The sequence below is a fragment of the Oncorhynchus mykiss genome, chromosome 11 (genome assembly GCF_013265735.2).
Source record: "Oncorhynchus mykiss isolate Arlee chromosome 11, USDA_OmykA_1.1, whole genome shotgun sequence".
Classification (NCBI taxonomy): domain Eukaryota; kingdom Metazoa; phylum Chordata; class Actinopteri; order Salmoniformes; family Salmonidae; genus Oncorhynchus; species Oncorhynchus mykiss.
In genome coordinates, this window is record NC_048575.1 from 48,858,378 (window position 1) to 48,876,427 (window position 18,050).

The 18,050-nt window shown below is 44.6% G+C and overlaps 1 protein-coding gene across 1 annotated transcript in view; it reads right to left on the reverse strand.

The window, feature by feature from the left end:
- Window positions 1-18,050, reverse strand: part of LOC110535812 (cAMP-specific 3',5'-cyclic phosphodiesterase 4D) — a 100,315-nt gene that overhangs the window by 11,939 nt on the left and 70,326 nt on the right. Inside the window, exons 3-6 of the mRNA XM_021621113.2 lie at window positions 17,090-17,126; window positions 16,818-16,894; window positions 16,113-16,162; window positions 3,569-3,681 (exon numbers count right to left, since the gene is read on the reverse strand). Coding sequence (XP_021476788.2) covers window positions 3,569-3,681; window positions 16,113-16,162; window positions 16,818-16,894; window positions 17,090-17,126 — 277 coding nt within the window. The remainder of the gene's footprint in view (window positions 1-3,568; window positions 3,682-16,112; window positions 16,163-16,817; window positions 16,895-17,089; window positions 17,127-18,050) is intronic.

Consider the following 18,050-nt stretch of genomic DNA (forward strand, 5'->3'; position numbering starts at 1 on the left):
AATCCCATTCAATTTGCACAAGGCGCGAGGGTCAGTCACTGGGCTGTCTGGAACATGTCTGAATGGGACAGTTTGTACAGCACAGAGAATACTGTGTGGCACTTCATTCAGGGTCATAAATGATGCTGTATTCTATTTGTTTGACTATGAGGCCTATCTTTAGTTTTTCTCTCCCTTTTTCTCCCCAATTTCATGGAATCCAATTGGTAGTTACAGTCTTGTCCCATCGCTGCAACTCCCGTACGGACCCGGGAGAGGTGAAGGTCGAGAGCTGTGTGTCCCCTGAAACACGACACAGACAAGTCGCACTGCTTATTGACACAATGCCTGCTTAACCTGAAAGTCAGCCGCACCAATGTGTCGGAGAAAACACCATACACTTGGCGATCGTGTCAGCATGCATGCGCTCGGCCCGCCACAGGAGTCGCTGGAGCGCGATGGGACAAGGACATCCCGGAGCCTGGACTCAAACCAGGATCTCTAGTGGCACAGCTAGCACTGCAAAGCAGTTTCTTGCATTAAGAAAATAGTCCTGCAGCAACAGGACATGTGAATTATTATGTGGATTATAATTAATGGCTATTTTTGTAGGGGTTGATACGCTACCAGCGCAGGAATTTATCTGCGACAACAGAGTGATCAAATTAAGAATCTGAATATAGGGAATAGAGTGCCATTTGGGACATGTCTTTGGTCCTGACTTTTATGATGAACAATAACCTGGCTGTGTTTTCTCTGAACTGGGGTTGGGTACATGAACACTGTGCTGTATGTGTGCTTCTGAAGCAGCTCGGATGCAGTATGGATGGGCGGTAGTCAGAACACACTGAAAGGCATTAACAGAGGAAAAGAGAGCAGGCTATTTATCTGCTTAAATAAACATGCCACCTTAATTGTAAACTATATTCGTGGGGCATACACTAAAAGACGACAACACTATACGTTTCCTACCAAAAAAAGTTAAGTTAAGTTAAGTTAAGCCTTGGACCAATCAAAATACCCTCTCAGTAGATAGCATACAGAGACACTATAATTGCTTTGGTTTTTTTGGAACAGGTCATGTCTCAGATGACCTTCCACCTTGGGTCCCTGAAGGCATTGTGGGTAGCAGCGCTGGAGCAGCTGAGACTGCTGGTCTCCCGTTAAGAGAGATATTGCGCCTCCGCCTGTGTCCGGGAGAGTAGGAACAGGCCGTCACAGGCCCACAAAACAGGCAAGCACGCGCACACAGGCCGGCTAGCTAGGCAGTCTGCTATTGTTAACTCAGCAAATAGGTTTGAAACACCCACCTTTAGGTAGAACATTTGTTTTGGGGAATTGTGGCACAAAACAGCAATTCCCTACTGAATATAGACCCAGTCAAAATGGATCTCATATCTATAGCTATTTTTTGATCTCTAACATTTATTTTGGTGGCAGATTTCCCTTTCCTAGGTGAAGGAAAAGAAAGTGTGTGTGTGTATGTAAAAGCTAACAACATGTACATCACCTACACATAACATAACATAATGGTATATAATGGCACACATGCCCCTTATTAATACAACATACAACATGCCCCTTATTAATACAACATGCCCCTTATTAATACAACATGCCCCTTATTAATACAACATGCCCCTTATTAACACAACATGCCCCTTATTAACACAACATGCCCCTTATTAATACAACATGCCCCTTGCAAATACCAATACCCATTATGTCTTTCTTCAACTTCAGGATGGATCAGAGACAATAATGACATGTGATACTGACATCATCAAATAGGTGGGGGGAAAATAATGCTCGAGGCCAGCTGGGTCCAGCGAATGAGATCACTCGTCACAATAACAGTGATGTCACCATTACATACAATACATGCAATTCCACCGTCTACATCTTTTGACCCTCCCCAGCCTGTGTTCTGCGTTTTACCTAAGCCTTGTATAGCTAATGCACATGTTACAACCTGCTATAATTGCGTGTAGTGAATACAAACAGCACAAAATAAGACAATGGTATGTGGATGATACTGGTACCCAATGCTACTGTTCTGTATCACCAAAATGAAATACTTCATGTTGATGTTTTAGTCAAAAAATAGCCATGTCAGAGGTTGATAATAACCGAGGAGGAGTGACAGTTGTGTACATGGTGTGTTCTCGGAGAGTAACATAGCCCGTCTGCCTGTCGTGTGTGTGTGTTCACTGGAGTGAGACGGCAAGCCAACTAGGTGTGTTGCTATGGAAACCAGGGATAGCTGTGTGTGCTAGCCGCTCATATAAGACAGGGTGACATATAGCCTGCGTATAGACTGTGTTTCTCACCCCTGTATAGGGTCAATGCATATCTGTCTGTCTGTGATTGTACTACCATCTGCAAGTGTTACAGCTACAGGATCGGTGTCTGACTGTGTCCTTTTGTCTGTCCGACCTGCCTCTCCTTTATCTTGCGCCCATCTACCCTATTGTGACATCATGGGGTGTGACATCACCAGCCAGGGAGGCAGCCTCTCCAGCAGAGCCCAGAGCTGCTCAGCATGCAGGGCGTCAGGCCCATGCTGGAGAGAGCCGAGCAGAGCCGAGCACTCTCCGTGCACATCTCCCTTCCCTGCATGATAACGCTAGATACAGCAACAGATACTGATACAATGGATCTCCCCATACCATGTGAAAGACAGTATGATTCATTATATCATTATCCGTATTAGTACAGATACTACTGTTGTAGAAGGAAGAGGAATAGGTCTGAGTGAGTGAGTGAGTGAGTGAGTGAGTGAGTGAGTGAGTGAGTGAGTGAGTGAGTGAGTGAGTGAGTGAGTGAGTGAGTGAGTGAGTGAGTGAGTGAGTGAGTGAGTGAGTGAGTGAGTGAGTGAGTGAGTGAGTGAGTGAGAGAGAGAGAGAGAGAGAGAGAGAGAAAAAGCGAGCGAGCGAGAGAATGGGGGTACTAGGGGTGCATATCAATAGTCTAAAGTCACTTCCCTCTCCTTGTATCCTTCCTCACAATCAATCCAAGTATGAATTCAAGATGGCAGTTTGGCTAGAACACAACATTTGAAAAGCTGTCAAGCTCCCAACTCAGGCAACTCTCTGGTGGCAGGCCCTCCTCCTCTCTAACCTCTAGGCTACCTGTCAATGGTCACTCCATACAGTAGAGTCATGTTCCCAGCTGAGAGGGACCGAATGCATTGCAGTGTAGTGTAGTGTAGTTCCAAAACACTTCAGTTATGCACAGGTATGCATGAAGAGATGGATAGTCCATCCTTACAGTACCTCAACAGACCTTTCCTCTAGCATAACTGGATACACAGAACAGTACAGTAAGGAAAAACCCAGTATTTGGCAACATGGATCATGTAGTTCCAGACACTCACAGCCCACAGGAGCGCCCTGGTCAAATGGACACATCATTCTATAGTTAGATGACACACTTTACCAGATCTCTCTGGGAAAAGAGGTTCTGACCTCAAGACACTGGTCAAAGTTTGATTGCGAAAGATCTCACCTCCATGTTTTTTTAAACGAAGACTTACTCAAACGCAACTAAATATGACACACAATAATAAGTAAAAGGTTGTTGTCCTTACCTTGTTGGAGGCCATCTCGCCGACTGAGTGTCTGGTCTGCAAGGTCTCCAGCTGGTCCAGGCACCAGTCTAGCTCCTCCAGCGTCTCAGTGGCCAGTTTCTGATAGGCCTCCTCTGGGGGGGCAAGACAGGGGGGCAGGGGGTCAGTACAAAGGCGCTTCAGGGGGCTAGCGCAGACTGCTGGCCCGCGGTCTGCCTCCCCACACACAGCAATGCTGAGATGCCCCGAGTGGACGCATGGGTGACTCTTCATACTGGTGCAGAGGGGCCAGTAGGAGAGTGAGAGAGGCCAAGTCACAAGTCTGATTTCCACCCCAAGACAGACACCCTGATAGGGTGAGACCAGAGGGGCTTAGAGTCCTGAAACCTATCCCAGAGACCCCCCCCCCCCCCCCCTCCGTGTCCAATAGTCCTACTGTCCAAACCTTTGGAGGAATGACAGGGGCGTATAGTCCTGGAACCTAAACCTAGCCCAAAACCCTGCACCAGGCTGTTGAAGCCCAAGCACCCCTAATACAGCAACAGTTAAAATCACAGCAGAGACTGAGAATATGGAGGGTGCCCCTTAGGTTTGGATACGATACAACACCAAAACAGAGACAAAGACAAACACACACACAGACACACACATACGCACAACAACACACAGAATCCCAGTCTCTCAGTGATGTGTGTGTCTGAGGTTCAGTATACAGTCCATAGAAGAGATATAATTCCAGTCATGGAGAAGGATGAAGAGCAGTCTGGATAGCAGGCCCATGTCTGCCAGGGGGAAGGATGGAGAGACAGAGGGATAGCAGGCCCATGTCTGCCCAGAGGAAGGATGAAGTGCAGTCTGGATAGCAGGCCCATGTCTGCCCAGGGGAAGGATGGAGAGACAGAGGGATAGCAGGCCCATGTCTGCCCAGGGGAAGGATGGAGAGACAGAGGGATAGCAGGCCCATGTCTGCCCAGGGGAAGGATGAAGTGCAGTCTGGATAGCAGGCCCATGTCTGCCCAGGGGAAGGATGGAGAGACAGAGGGATAGATGAGAGGAGGGAGGGATGGGGGTGAAGGAGGGGCAGTAGGTCCAGACGCTGTCCAGAATCTCACAACCAGGAGGGTTTCATCACCAGGCTGGAACAAAGGGGAGCACACTGTAGCATGCTGGTTGGCTGCCTGGCTGGCAGGCTGGCTGGCTGGCTGGCTGGATGGCTGGCTGACTGGCTAGGTGTGGAGTGCGCGCTTACCGCACACACACACACAAATCACACACACACCAGATGGAGAGCTAACCGTAACACATCACTCTGCCTCAGCCTCCCTGCAGCAGAAACGCTACATGCCAACGCTATAATCCAATGAGTGTGTGTTGAGTCTGGGCTCCGTCCTATAGATGATGTGTGTGTAGCATCCCTGGTATCCAGACGGCAAATCGCTGCTCTTCCTCAGAGCTGTACCTAAAGCCTGAGAGGACTGCACTGTGGATAGGGGAGGACCCCACAGAAAGCCCGGCCTGGAGTATGAGGCAGTGGAGCTGGAGCTCAATCTGCGTGTCCATTCAACGGAGAAAGAGAGAAGGGTGAGGGAAAATAGGTGGACAGATAAGAGGAGACAAAGAGAAAGAGGGATGAAGAAAAAGAGAGGGAGAGAGAGGAGAAAGAGACAGAGCTTCACAGGTTTTTCCCAGACCCTTCAAGCGACTGCAGTTTCTCTGATGTATCGTATGCAGTATGTGTCTGAGACAGATGACTGAGAAAGAGATTTATGGGTAGTGATGCTTTTTAAAGAGGAATAATCTCTGAATAATGATTGTAAAGTCAGACAATTTCAAACAATGTTAGGGTGAGGTATCAGTAGTCTATTCTAACCTCTTTCAAACCTTGAATAACAGTGTATCAAATATTTGTAATTTCTATTATATTCTATATTCCTTATTTCCATTGCAAATGTAAGCAATGCACTGAAACCTCTCTCAGTCATTCATTAGTAGAGTGTGTCACCTTCTCAAAACCCAATTAACCCTCTTGCTGTGTTCCGGTCGAATTGAACCGATTTACAAGTTTTCTCTCTGAGAAATGTAGTTAATTTAATCTGGTTGTCATAAGGTTCCACGACTTTGTCCACACACGGCATCTGAACACACAAAATACATTTGGATAATTTTCAAAACATTTTGGGTGCTTTATTTAACTTTTGTACACCTGTGGTGTTCACGGTCAAAAATCTCTGGTCATTAGAAATGAATGGGTGAGACTACAATTAGTGTATAAAATTAAGTTCCTCACTTCCTCTCCCAGACCCCCACATACTATACATGTGTGTTTGAGCACACACACACACACACACACACACACACACACACACACACACACACACACACACACACACACACACACACACACACACACACACACACACACACACACACACACACACACACACACACACACACACCTCCCCTTCTCGGCTTCCATGGCAACCCCCACAGGAACCTTTCCCCAAATAGAATCTTTCCCCCATGGGAACCACACCTGTTGGAATTCTCACAAACAATCGCAACATTGTTTCAATAATGTATATAACTTTTCTTGCAGCTGGTATGTAAAGCTTTTTTGAGGCCCTTCTCACAATTCATTCTGTGGCAGCACATTGACCAAACAATATACTGTATGTGAGGCTCTTGATCATATCTTTGTTCATGACACTGGTGAGGATTAATCCTTAGTCCTTGTTAAACTTTGACACAAAGTAGTCTGTGACTACTTTTTTTTAAACTCAAAAAACAGTTGTATGTGCTCAGGTCAATGAGGCCTACAGACCATAAATAGCAAGTAGAAGTTCAAAACGTATAATGTTCACAAGAACTTAAGTTGATAAAAAGATCTAACACAACATTAGGTGATAATATATGTATTATTATGGATTTATAATCAGCTATAATGGGGCGGTCATACCTTGTGGGATTGGTAATAATCTGAGAAAGATTTAGGGAGTTCCATTGGTTTAGGACTTGGTCAGTTGGTTTAAGCATGTCCAGTTTAGGTCACCTAACAGGACAAATTCAGACTTAGTGTAAGGGGCCAGGAGAGAGCTTAGGGAAGGTAGGGTACATGACGGAGCTGATGGAGGACGATAACACTCAGCAACAGTCAACAAAGAGCTATTTGAAAGTGTAATGAATAAAACCAGCAGGTCAAATGGTTTGGGGACAGACTTGGTGGAGACAACCGAGGACTGAAGGTGATCCTTGGTAAAGAGTACCACTCCCCCACCTTTGAAAGATCTGTCTTTCCGAAAAAGGTTATAACCAGAAAGGTTAACATCAGTGTTCAAAACACTCTTTCTTAACTACGTCTCAGTAATGACCAACACATCTGGATTGGAGCTGTGAACCCACACTTTCAATTGATCCATTTTAGGTAATAAGCTTGTGTGTATGTGGCTGCTATGAAAGTTGAACTGTGTGTGTGGGTGATCATGGGTTTGCAGCAACCTCATGATGGGGTATAGAGAAAATTCAAGTTTCATGTAGTAGCGTAAATATATCGGTGTTACATTGAGCTGGGTGAATGGAATATGAATAACAGTCATCCAATATGGTGTAATAAAAATAAGACCATGCTCATAAAAAAAATGTGTTGTCCTCCCTAATCTTAAATGGCACCGACTGCCACTGGTGTCTGCATATGTACTATGTGCCAAATGTACAGTATAGTACATTACAGTATAGGCTATGTGTGTGCAACATGTACAGTAATTTTCCCAGCATGCCTCAAACATCAGCATTGCATCACTGTAACTGGCCCTAAATCTCTCTGTCATTCTCCTTTGTCTTTCAAGCTCAACTCTTTTACATTTCCCTCTCTGTATCTCTCCCTCTCTGCATCACTCTCTTTATCTCTCAATGGCAGGGGTGCCTCTCTCTCTCTCTCTCTCTCTCTCTCTCTCTCTCTCTCTCTCTCTCTCTCTCGGGTGCCACTCTCTCTGACAGAGACTGCACTGACGTCAATGACATTCTTCTCATGCTTAGTGCGACATCAGACACCAGCGCACAGAGAGACCACTCTGCTGCACAGACGGCAGGCTGCTGCCAAACACTGGACCGGAGCAGCTAGGAACACTGGAGCTGGACTGGAAGTGGGAGAGGGGTAATCCTGTACCTACCGCCAGCAAGGACATGTAGTTGTTTTAATATATGTTGCCATTGCTTTGGAAATCATCATTATCATTTAGATTTGAGTCATTTTGCAGACGCTCTTATCCAGAGTGACTTACAGTAAGTAGTGAGTTCATACATTTTCATGCTTGTTTGTACTGGTCCCCTGTGGGAATCACACCCACAATCCTGGTGTTGCAAGCACCTTGCTCTACCAACTTCGCCACAATGAAACCAAAACCCAAATTGGTTTAAATCCATTATATTTTATGTCCAATCTTCATGAGATTAAAGCAGAAGGAAACTAATTTGAGAGATACAGCTACACAGCGATACTTTGTCCCTTATACCAGTGGTTCCCAAACGGTGGGGCTTCTGAAGTTGTAATAGCAGAATGCACAAGGTGCAATTTCGAAAATTGGTTTGTGCATCACCAGTTTTCCTCTTGACATGTCAGTCATTGCAGACCGTAGAGAGCCATTTATAACTGGTCAGAAATGTCCAGATCAATTAGCCAGCTAACATTTTTTTGCTATGTTTTTTAGCCCATTGATTTTGTTTTAATGTTTGAGTCACTCAAATATGACATGAACACACATAAGACATGCAAAATGAATAGAATTGCAGGAAATTAGCTTTAAAATGGGAAAAAGTCTCCATCCCAAAATGTATAGCATTGCAATAAATGCGCCATCAAGAGGGGCCAACAAGAGGGGTGTGAACAGTTTGTGTCATGAACAATGCTTGTGCCCATAGCAATAGATGTGTGCAGGGGTAACAAGAATGCAATGGTAACAAGAATGCAATGGTAACAAGAATGCAATGGTAACAAGAATGCAATTAACCACTAAGAAACGGACAGCTGTTCCATTCCCTCACCACCTGGTCTGGATCACAAGACGAGCGTTATCTTTTCTCCTCAGGTCAGAGTTCACACAGCTACAGCACTCTTCATTGGTCTATTCTCCTCATCCAGCCTATTCTTATCCCACACTAAAAATAGCCGTCTTCAAACACCAACCAATCGATACATTGATGGACAGATGTCTAACAAATAAAGTGATAGGGGAGGGAGGAGGGGGACGGAGCTGAAAGAGAGCAGCCTAAATGTCATGTGCAACTCATGGCAGGGCTCGTCTAATGCCCCATTGGCCTCTCCATGTCCCATTTGGACGGTTCTACATGACATCCTTTATTGTCCTTCTCAGCAGGATAGCACCAGAATCTTTAGATCAAATTTCACTCCTTGACAATCCTTGTCATTCCCAAAGAGGCTGGCCTTTCGGCGCTGGATTTACGAGAGAATTGCTCGGTTGGTTGTTGGAAATAACAAATATAACATGTGGAGCCTCAAAAAATTGAATTAGAATGTAAAACAACGTTTTTTTAAAAACATTTAGCTGTTAGCTAAAAAACATGTTGTATTTTGAGGCTTAAAATCAAAACTAAGACGTTTTGTGGTTGGATTTGCAGTATGTATTCAGTTTGAGAATTTAGACTGAGCAAGCAACTTTTGACAGGCTGGCTTCATCTGGACAAACAAAATACGGTTTCTTAGAAACCAGATACCAATGTGTTCTGTGGAGAAAAGACAGCGTTTCAGTATTTGCATAATCGTTATGATTGGAGAATAGCTGTGAGGGTGATGAACCCGGATCAAATCCTCTGTTCTCCTCGAGCTTCGATACAATGTTCATATTTGAAGATGCAAGAAAGGCCAGTCTCTGGCACATGACATGGAGCAAGCACAGAGAGTGGATTAGCTAAAGATACTGGGACCCAGGCTAGGATGACACAGCCAGCACAGGCCTTCACATGAATTACAAGTAGTCAATTCTCTCAAACAATCAGTCCCATGACTCACACTATCTTTTATGGCCAGGGCCATAATGGATGCACTCTAATAATTTCTAAATATAGTGCAATGTCATCAATTATTCACACACTGTGTGCTACACATGTTCCCGGGTAGATAGTGGAATGTTTTGTGAGAAAAGGAGGTTTTGAATGTCATGGCACCTTACACTAGTGCATACTGTACATGGGTTTGGCTTGTCACACGTGTTTTGTTTTAACAGGGCAATAAGAGCCTGTGGATTCTAGCTTGGATATGTATGGCCCAAATACAAGATCTACAGCACTGAGAATGAGAGGAGCAGGATATGGGAAAGAGTATGGGACCTGTTATCAGAGTATGGGACCTGTTATCAGAGTATGGGACCTACCGACATGGTATGGGACCTACTGACACAGTACGGGTCCTACTGACACAGTATGGGACGTTCTGACACAGTATGGGACGTTCTGACATAGTATGGGACCTACTGATATAGTATGGGACCTACTGACATGTTCAGGGGCAGAACGACAGATTTGTACCTTGTCAGCTCGGGGGTTTGAACTTGCAACCTTACTAGTCCAACGCTCTAACCACTAGGCTACCCTGCCGCCCCGACCTACTGACATAGTATGGGACCTACTGACATAGTATGGGACCTACTGACATAGTATGGGACCTACTGATATAGTATGGGACCTACTGACATAGTATGGGACCTACTGATATAGTATGGGAACTACTGACAAAGTATGGGACCTACTGACAAAGTATGGGTCCTACTGACACAGTATGGGACCTGCTGACATAGTATGGGACCTACTGACACAGTATGGGACCTACTGACATAGTATGGGACCTACTGACATAGTATGGGACCTACTGACACAGTATGGGACCTACTGACACAGTATGGGACCTACTGACATAGTATGGGACCTACTGACATAGTATGGGACCTACTGACAAAGTATGGGACCTACTGACAAAGTATGGGAGCTACTGACACAGTATGGGACCTACTGACATAGTATGGGACCTACTGACATAGTATTGGACCTACTGACACAGTATGGGACCTACTGACATAGTATGGGACCTACTGACATAGTATGGGACCTACTGACACAGTACGGGTCCTACTGACATAGAATGGGACGTACTGACATAGTATAGGACCTACTGACACAGTATAGGACCTACTGACACAGTATGGGACCTACTTACATAGTATGGGACTTACTGACATAGTACGGGACCTACTGACATAGTATGAGACCTACTGACATAGTATGATACCGACTGACATAGTATGGGGCCTACTGAAACAGTATGGGACCTACTGACACAGTATGGGACGTTCTGACATAGTATGGGACCTACTGACATAGTATGGAACCTACTGACACAGTACGGGTCCTACTGACATAGTATGGGACCTACTGATATAGTGTGGGACCTACTGACATAGTATGGGACCTACTGATACAGTATGGGACCTACTGATATAGTATGGGACCTACTGACACAGTATGGGACCTACTGATATAGTATGGGACCTACTGACACAGTATGGGACCTACTGATATAGTATGGGACCTACTGACATAGATGGGACCTACTGATATAGTATGATACCTACTGATATAGTATGGGACCTACTGACATAGTATTGGACCCACTGACATAGTATGGGGCCTACTGACACAGTATGGGACCTGCTGACATAGTATGGGACCTACTGACACAGTATGGATTCTACTGACATAGTATAGTACCTACTGACACAGTATGGGACCTACTGACATAGTATGTGACCTACTGACATAGTATTGGACCTACTGACATAGTATGGGACCTACTGACACAGTATGGGACCTACTGACATAGTATTTTTTATTTTTTATTTGACCTTTATTTAACTAGGCAAGTCAGTTAAGAACAAATTCTTATTTTCAATGACGGATATGGGACCTACTGACATAGTATGGGACCTACTGACATAGTATGGGACCTACTGATATAGTATGGGACCTACTGACATAGTATGGGACCTACTGATATAGTATGGGAACTACTGACAAAGTATGGGACCTACTGACAAAGTATGGGTCCTACTGACACAGTATGGGACCTGCTGACATAGTATGGGACCTACTGACACAGTATGGGACCTACTGACATAGTATGGGACCTACTGACATAGTATGGGTCCTACTGACACAGTATGGGACCTACTGACACAGTATGGGACCTACTGACATAGTATGGGACCTACTGACATAGTATGGGACCTACTGACAAAGTATGGGACCTACTGACAAAGTATGGGACCTACTGACACAGTATGGGACCTACTGACATAGTATGGGACCTACTGACATAGTATTGGACCTACTGACACAGTATGGGACCTACTGACATAGTATGGGACCTACTGACATAGTATGGGACCTACTGACACAGTACGGGTCCTACTGACATAGAATGGGACGTACTGACATAGTATAGGACCTACTGACACAGTATAGGACCTACTGACACAGTATGGGACCTACTGACATAGTATGGGACTTACTGACATAGTACGGGACCTACTGACATAGTATGAGACCTACTGACATAGTATGATACCGACTGACATAGTATGGGACCTACTGACACAGTATGGGACCTACTGACACAGTATGGGACGTTCTGACATAGTATGGGACCTACTGACATAGTATGGAACCTACTGACACAGTACGGGTCCTACTGACATAGTATGGGACCTACTGATATAGTGTGGGACCTACTGACATAGTATGGGACCTACTGATACAGTATGGGACCTACTGATATAGTATGGGACCTACTGACACAGTATGGGACCTACTGATATAGTATGGGACCTACTGACACAGTATGGGACCTACTGATATAGTATGGGACCTACTGACATAGATGGGACCTACTGATATAGTATGATACCTACTGATATAGTATGGGACCTACTGACATAGTATTGGACCCACTGACATAGTATGGGGCCTACTGGCATAGTATTGGACCTACTGACATAGTATGGGTCCTACTGACACAGTATGGGACCTGCTGACATAGTATGGGACCTACTGACACAGTATGGATTCTACTGACATAGTATAGTACCTACTGACACAGTATGGGACCTACTGACATAGTATGGGACCTACTGACATAGTATTGGACCTACTGACATAGTATGGGACCTACTGACACAGTATGGGACCTACTGACATAGTATTTTTTATTTTTTATTTGACCTTTATTTAACTAGGCAAGTCAGTTAAGAACAAATTCTTATTTTCAATGACGGCTTAACTGTGGGTTAACTGCCTTTTTAGGGGCAGAATGACAGATTTGGACCTTGTCAGCTCGGGGGTTTGAACTTGCAACCTTACTAGTCCAACGCTCTAACCACTAGGCTAGCCTGCCGCCCCGACCTACTGACATAGTATGGGACCTACTGACATAGTATGGGACCTACTGACATAGTATTGGACCTACTGACATAGTATGGGTCCTACTGACACAGTATGGGACCTGCTGACATAGTATGGGACCTACTGACATAGTATGGGACCTACTGACATAGTATGGGACCTACTGACATAGTATGGGACCTACTGACATAGTGTGGGACCTACTGATATAGTGTGGGACCTACTGACATAGTTGTTTGTATTATTATTTTACCTTTATTTAACTAGGCAAGTCAGGTAAGAACAAATTCTTATTTTCAATGACGGCTTAGGAACAGTGGGTTAACTGCCTTTTCAGGGGCAGAATGACAGATTTGGACCTTGTCAGCTCGGGGGTTTGAACTTGCAACCTTACTAGTCCAACGCTCTAACCACTAGGCTAGCCTGCCGCCCCGACCTACTGACATAGTATAGGACCTACTGACATAGTATGGGACCTACTGACATAGTATTGGACCTACTGACATAGTATGGGTCCTACTGACACAGTATGGGACCTGCTGACATAGTATGGGACCTACTGACATAGTATGGGACCTACTGACATAGTATGGGACCTACTGACATAGTATGGGACCTACTGACATAGTGTGGGACCTACTGATATAGTGTGGGACCTACTGACATAGTATGGGACCTACTGACATAGTATGGGACCTACTGACACAGTATGGACCTACTGACGCAGTATGGGACCTACTGACATAGTATTGGACCTACTGACACAGTATGGGACCTACTGACATAGTATGGGACCTACTGACATAGTATGGGACCTACTGACATAGTATGGGTCCTACTGACACAGTATGGGACCTGCTGACATAGTATGGGACCTACTGACATAGTATGGGACCTACTGACATAGTATGGGACCTACTGACATAGTATGGGACCTACTGACATAGTGTGGGACCTACTGATATAGTGTGGGACCTACTGACATAGTTGTTTGTATTATTATTTTACCTTTATTTAACTAGGCAAGTCAGGTAAGAACAAATTCTTATTTTCAATGACGGCTTAGGAACAGTGGGTTAACTGCCTTTTCAGGGGCAGAATGACAGATTTGGACCTTGTCAGCTCGGGGGTTTGAACTTGCAACCTTACTAGTCCAACGCTCTAACCACTAGGCTAGCCTGCCGCCCCGACCTACTGACATAGTATGGGACCTACTGACATAGTATGGGACCTACTGACATAGTATTGGACCTACTGACATAGTATGGGTCCTACTGACACAGTATGGGACCTGCTGACATAGTATGGGACCTACTGACATAGTATGGGACCTACTGACATAGTATGGGACCTACTGACATAGTATGGGACCTACTGACATAGTGTGGGACCTACTGATATAGTGTGGGACCTACTGACATAGTATGGGACCTACTGACATAGTATGGGACCTACTGACACAGTATGGACCTACTGACGCAGTATGGGACCTACTGACATAGTATTGGACCTACTGACACAGTATGGGACCTACTGACATAGTATGGGACCTACTGACATAGTATGGGACCTACTGACATAGTATGGGACCTACTGATATAGTATGGGACCTACTGACATAGTATGGGACCTACTGATATAGTATGGGACCTACTGACATAGTATTGGACCTACTGCCATAGTATGGGACCAACTGACATAGTATGGGACCTACTGACATAGTATGGGACCTACTGATATAGTATGGAACCTACTGACATAGTATTGGACCTACTGACATAGTATGAGACCTACTGACATAGTATTGAACCTACTGACATAGTATGGGACCTACTGACTTAGTATTGGACCTACTAGCAGGACCTACTAACATGGTTGGCTGCTCACCCTGTGACACACACTGCCAGCCCTACATAGTCCTAGAGGGCAACGAGAAGTGCCCTTCAAGAACAGGTCTATTCTGGTCCCTGTGTCATCTCCTGAATAAAACCCCTGAGAGAGAAGCCCTATTCTGAAGTAGTAGGGGACCACTCCCCTCTCCTCTTTGACAAAGGCTACCAACAATCTGTGTCTTTCAAATTGCTTACAGATGATTACAAAACAAAAATGAAAGAAAACTTGATATTGTTCATTTCGTTGTTCTGTTGGTTGGCTCTGGCTTGTTAAGTACATTGCTAGTGAATGGCCGATTCGTTTCATGGTGTTAGTTAGACACACTGATTTAGATGTCATTCCCATCACTGTATACCGGGTCACTGCTACAGTGGGGGGGCGAAAGGTAAGGGGTCACACCAGCCTGCTAAGCCCAGCCTCAGATGTAGTGACCTGATTCTAGCAGGATCCCATTGGGCTGTGTGGAATGTAGGGTCTGGCTGTGAACTGTCAGTCAGGGGATGGAGCATGGGGCCTGACAGCACTTTGGCACAGAAGCCTTTCCCAACAAAGGCTGAGTGACAGACAAACAAACAGGTGAACCGCAAGTCAAACAGTCCTGCTGATGCTACTGTACCAGGGTTGCTAACCATTGTCCTGCAGCCTTCATGCTGTTTGGTTCCCATTGTGCTGTACTGTAGCTACAGGCGTATCTCTTCCAAACATGTCAGACATGTTGTATTTACTACACACTCTGGATCGCTTTGATACAGTGTCCTGTTGTTTGGCTCCCCCTAAAGGATCTCCATGTCCTCATCCTCTATCTCTGGTCGGACAGTTCCCATCCCAATGTCTATCATATCACAATGCCATAACACCATCATCAAGGGATGCTGCATTTTACCAAGCGGATAGAATGGATGATATTGCTGAGTATTCTCTCTCCCTCCTTTCACTATCAACATATTCATACAGTACACACACACACACACACACACACATGCACACACACATACCACAGAAGGTTGGTGGCACCTTAGTTGGGGAGGATGGGCTCGTGGTAATGGCGGGAGCAGAATCGGTGGAACGGTATAATATACATAAAACACATGGTTTGATGCCATTCCATCTGCTCTGTTCCAGCCATTATTATGAGCCGTCCTCCCCTCAGCAGCCTCCACTGACACACACACTAACACAAAGACCACACAGATAAAGACTATCAGCGTACCTGTGAATGAGGTCTTGGTGATGGGAGGTGGATTACACATGGGTGATCTCCTGGTGTGGGGAGAAACAAAATACACATTGATCTCCTCCCAAAACACTACTACTGTTCTACCTCATTCTATCTCTCTCCTATCTAACTCCTCCTGTCTTTCTCCCCCTTCTCTTTCTCCCCACTCTATCTCACTAACAGAGGTAAATCTGCTGCACCCTTTCCAGCTGAACAGGAGCGCTATGGCGGAGGGCCCCTTTACTGAGTGGGACTGCTGTTGTTGTAGTCCCAGTGAAGACCAGCAGGGGGAGAACTACAGCAAAGGATTCACATCTTCTCCAACACATTGTGTCAAATGCAGCAGCATGTGTCTGGTGGTATAGCATGCAGGCCAGGGCAAAATATCTGATCTGATTGGTCAAAATACCAATTAGTGGCAAAAAAATCAGAATTGGCCTGCCTGTGTAAACACAGTCAAAGAGAGATGACATGGGGAATACTGAAGCAGTTTGTAACATAACACCATAAAGAGAGACTTCAGTTGGAGATATCATATAAATACATATATATCCAATATATAGCCTCAAAATCCCCAAATAACACTAATATTTAGCTATAATTAGGGTAGCTGTGTGCCTTGCTCTAGACTACTACACAGCAGTAATTACAGATTAATTGTGTATAAGGTACATGCAGTGTATGCGTCTGAAGACTTACTTGTTGGACACTCTGTCTTGTGTACAATTGGTTAATGCGGCAAAATTATTCCGTACAGTTCTTAGACTGGCTAGAACCTGGAGGAGATAAGGACAGATTGACATTAAAACCTCACATTAATCTCTTGAACAGTGATTGCCCCATCCAATCTAAACTGGTCAATGGGCCTGGGTCTTTTGCACAATTTCAGCATAGCATACTCTACCGTGGTTTCCTGAAGGAATTAGGCAACAACACAATAAATCTTGCTTAGAATTCGTGCCATTGCTCACCTGTGCAAATGGTGTTACAATCATATCGTCGCCATGACTGCAAAAAAGAGACAAAGATAAAAAGAGGTTAGATTAAAAAAATTTGACACACCTTTGTCTACAGACATTCTAAGGTCATCTAAGGTCATGTCCTTCATATTTTAACCCTCTGCGTGACAAAGAGGAGATGATCCCAGCTGTAGCCATGACTATGGCAAGACTAGAGTAATATGGCTATACAATTTGGCCTCAGGGCATTTCATATTATTCTGCACGTAAATCTGTGACACTCCATTTAGTATGATACGTTACGTTATGTAAGATTATGAATGGAATTGCGGTCGTAAAATGTCATACTGTTAGAAGACATATACTTTCATACGTCTTATACAGTCGTACAATAGCATATGAATTTGATGGTGTAACTTAACTTCTTGGAAGAGGTATTAATTTTATACGTCTTTCTCTGAGACCAGGTTGCTTGTTCCATAGTAACAACAAAGGGGAATTTACGTTGGTGATTAGGTGAACTACCGACAAAGGTTAGGATAATTTACATGAAAGGTCATGGAACTAAAACAACAAAGGTTAGGTGAATTTACATAGCAGGTTAGGTGAATTGGGTTACATTTAGAATAAAGATTAGGGGAAGGGTTAACGAAAATGTAGTCCCCGACGCGACTCGAACACCCAACCTTTGGTTTGATAGACGGTTGCGGATTACACCCTCTGATCCACCCCGAGAAACATCGCTACTTTCATTTTCTGTCTAAAGTAACAAGACCAGGGGTGTCAAAAAAGTCGGGAAGGTCTCACTTAAAATGTATTATATTTCCTTGCCATCAAAATTTGCAAAAAATAGTTCTCTATCCATCGTTTTTGTTATTTTCGATGCTCCTTGATTGTTATGCTTTCGTTATAATGACTGTTGGCAAGCTGGACGAATTGAAAAGGCTACACATTGTCGATTTGGTTTAAGTCA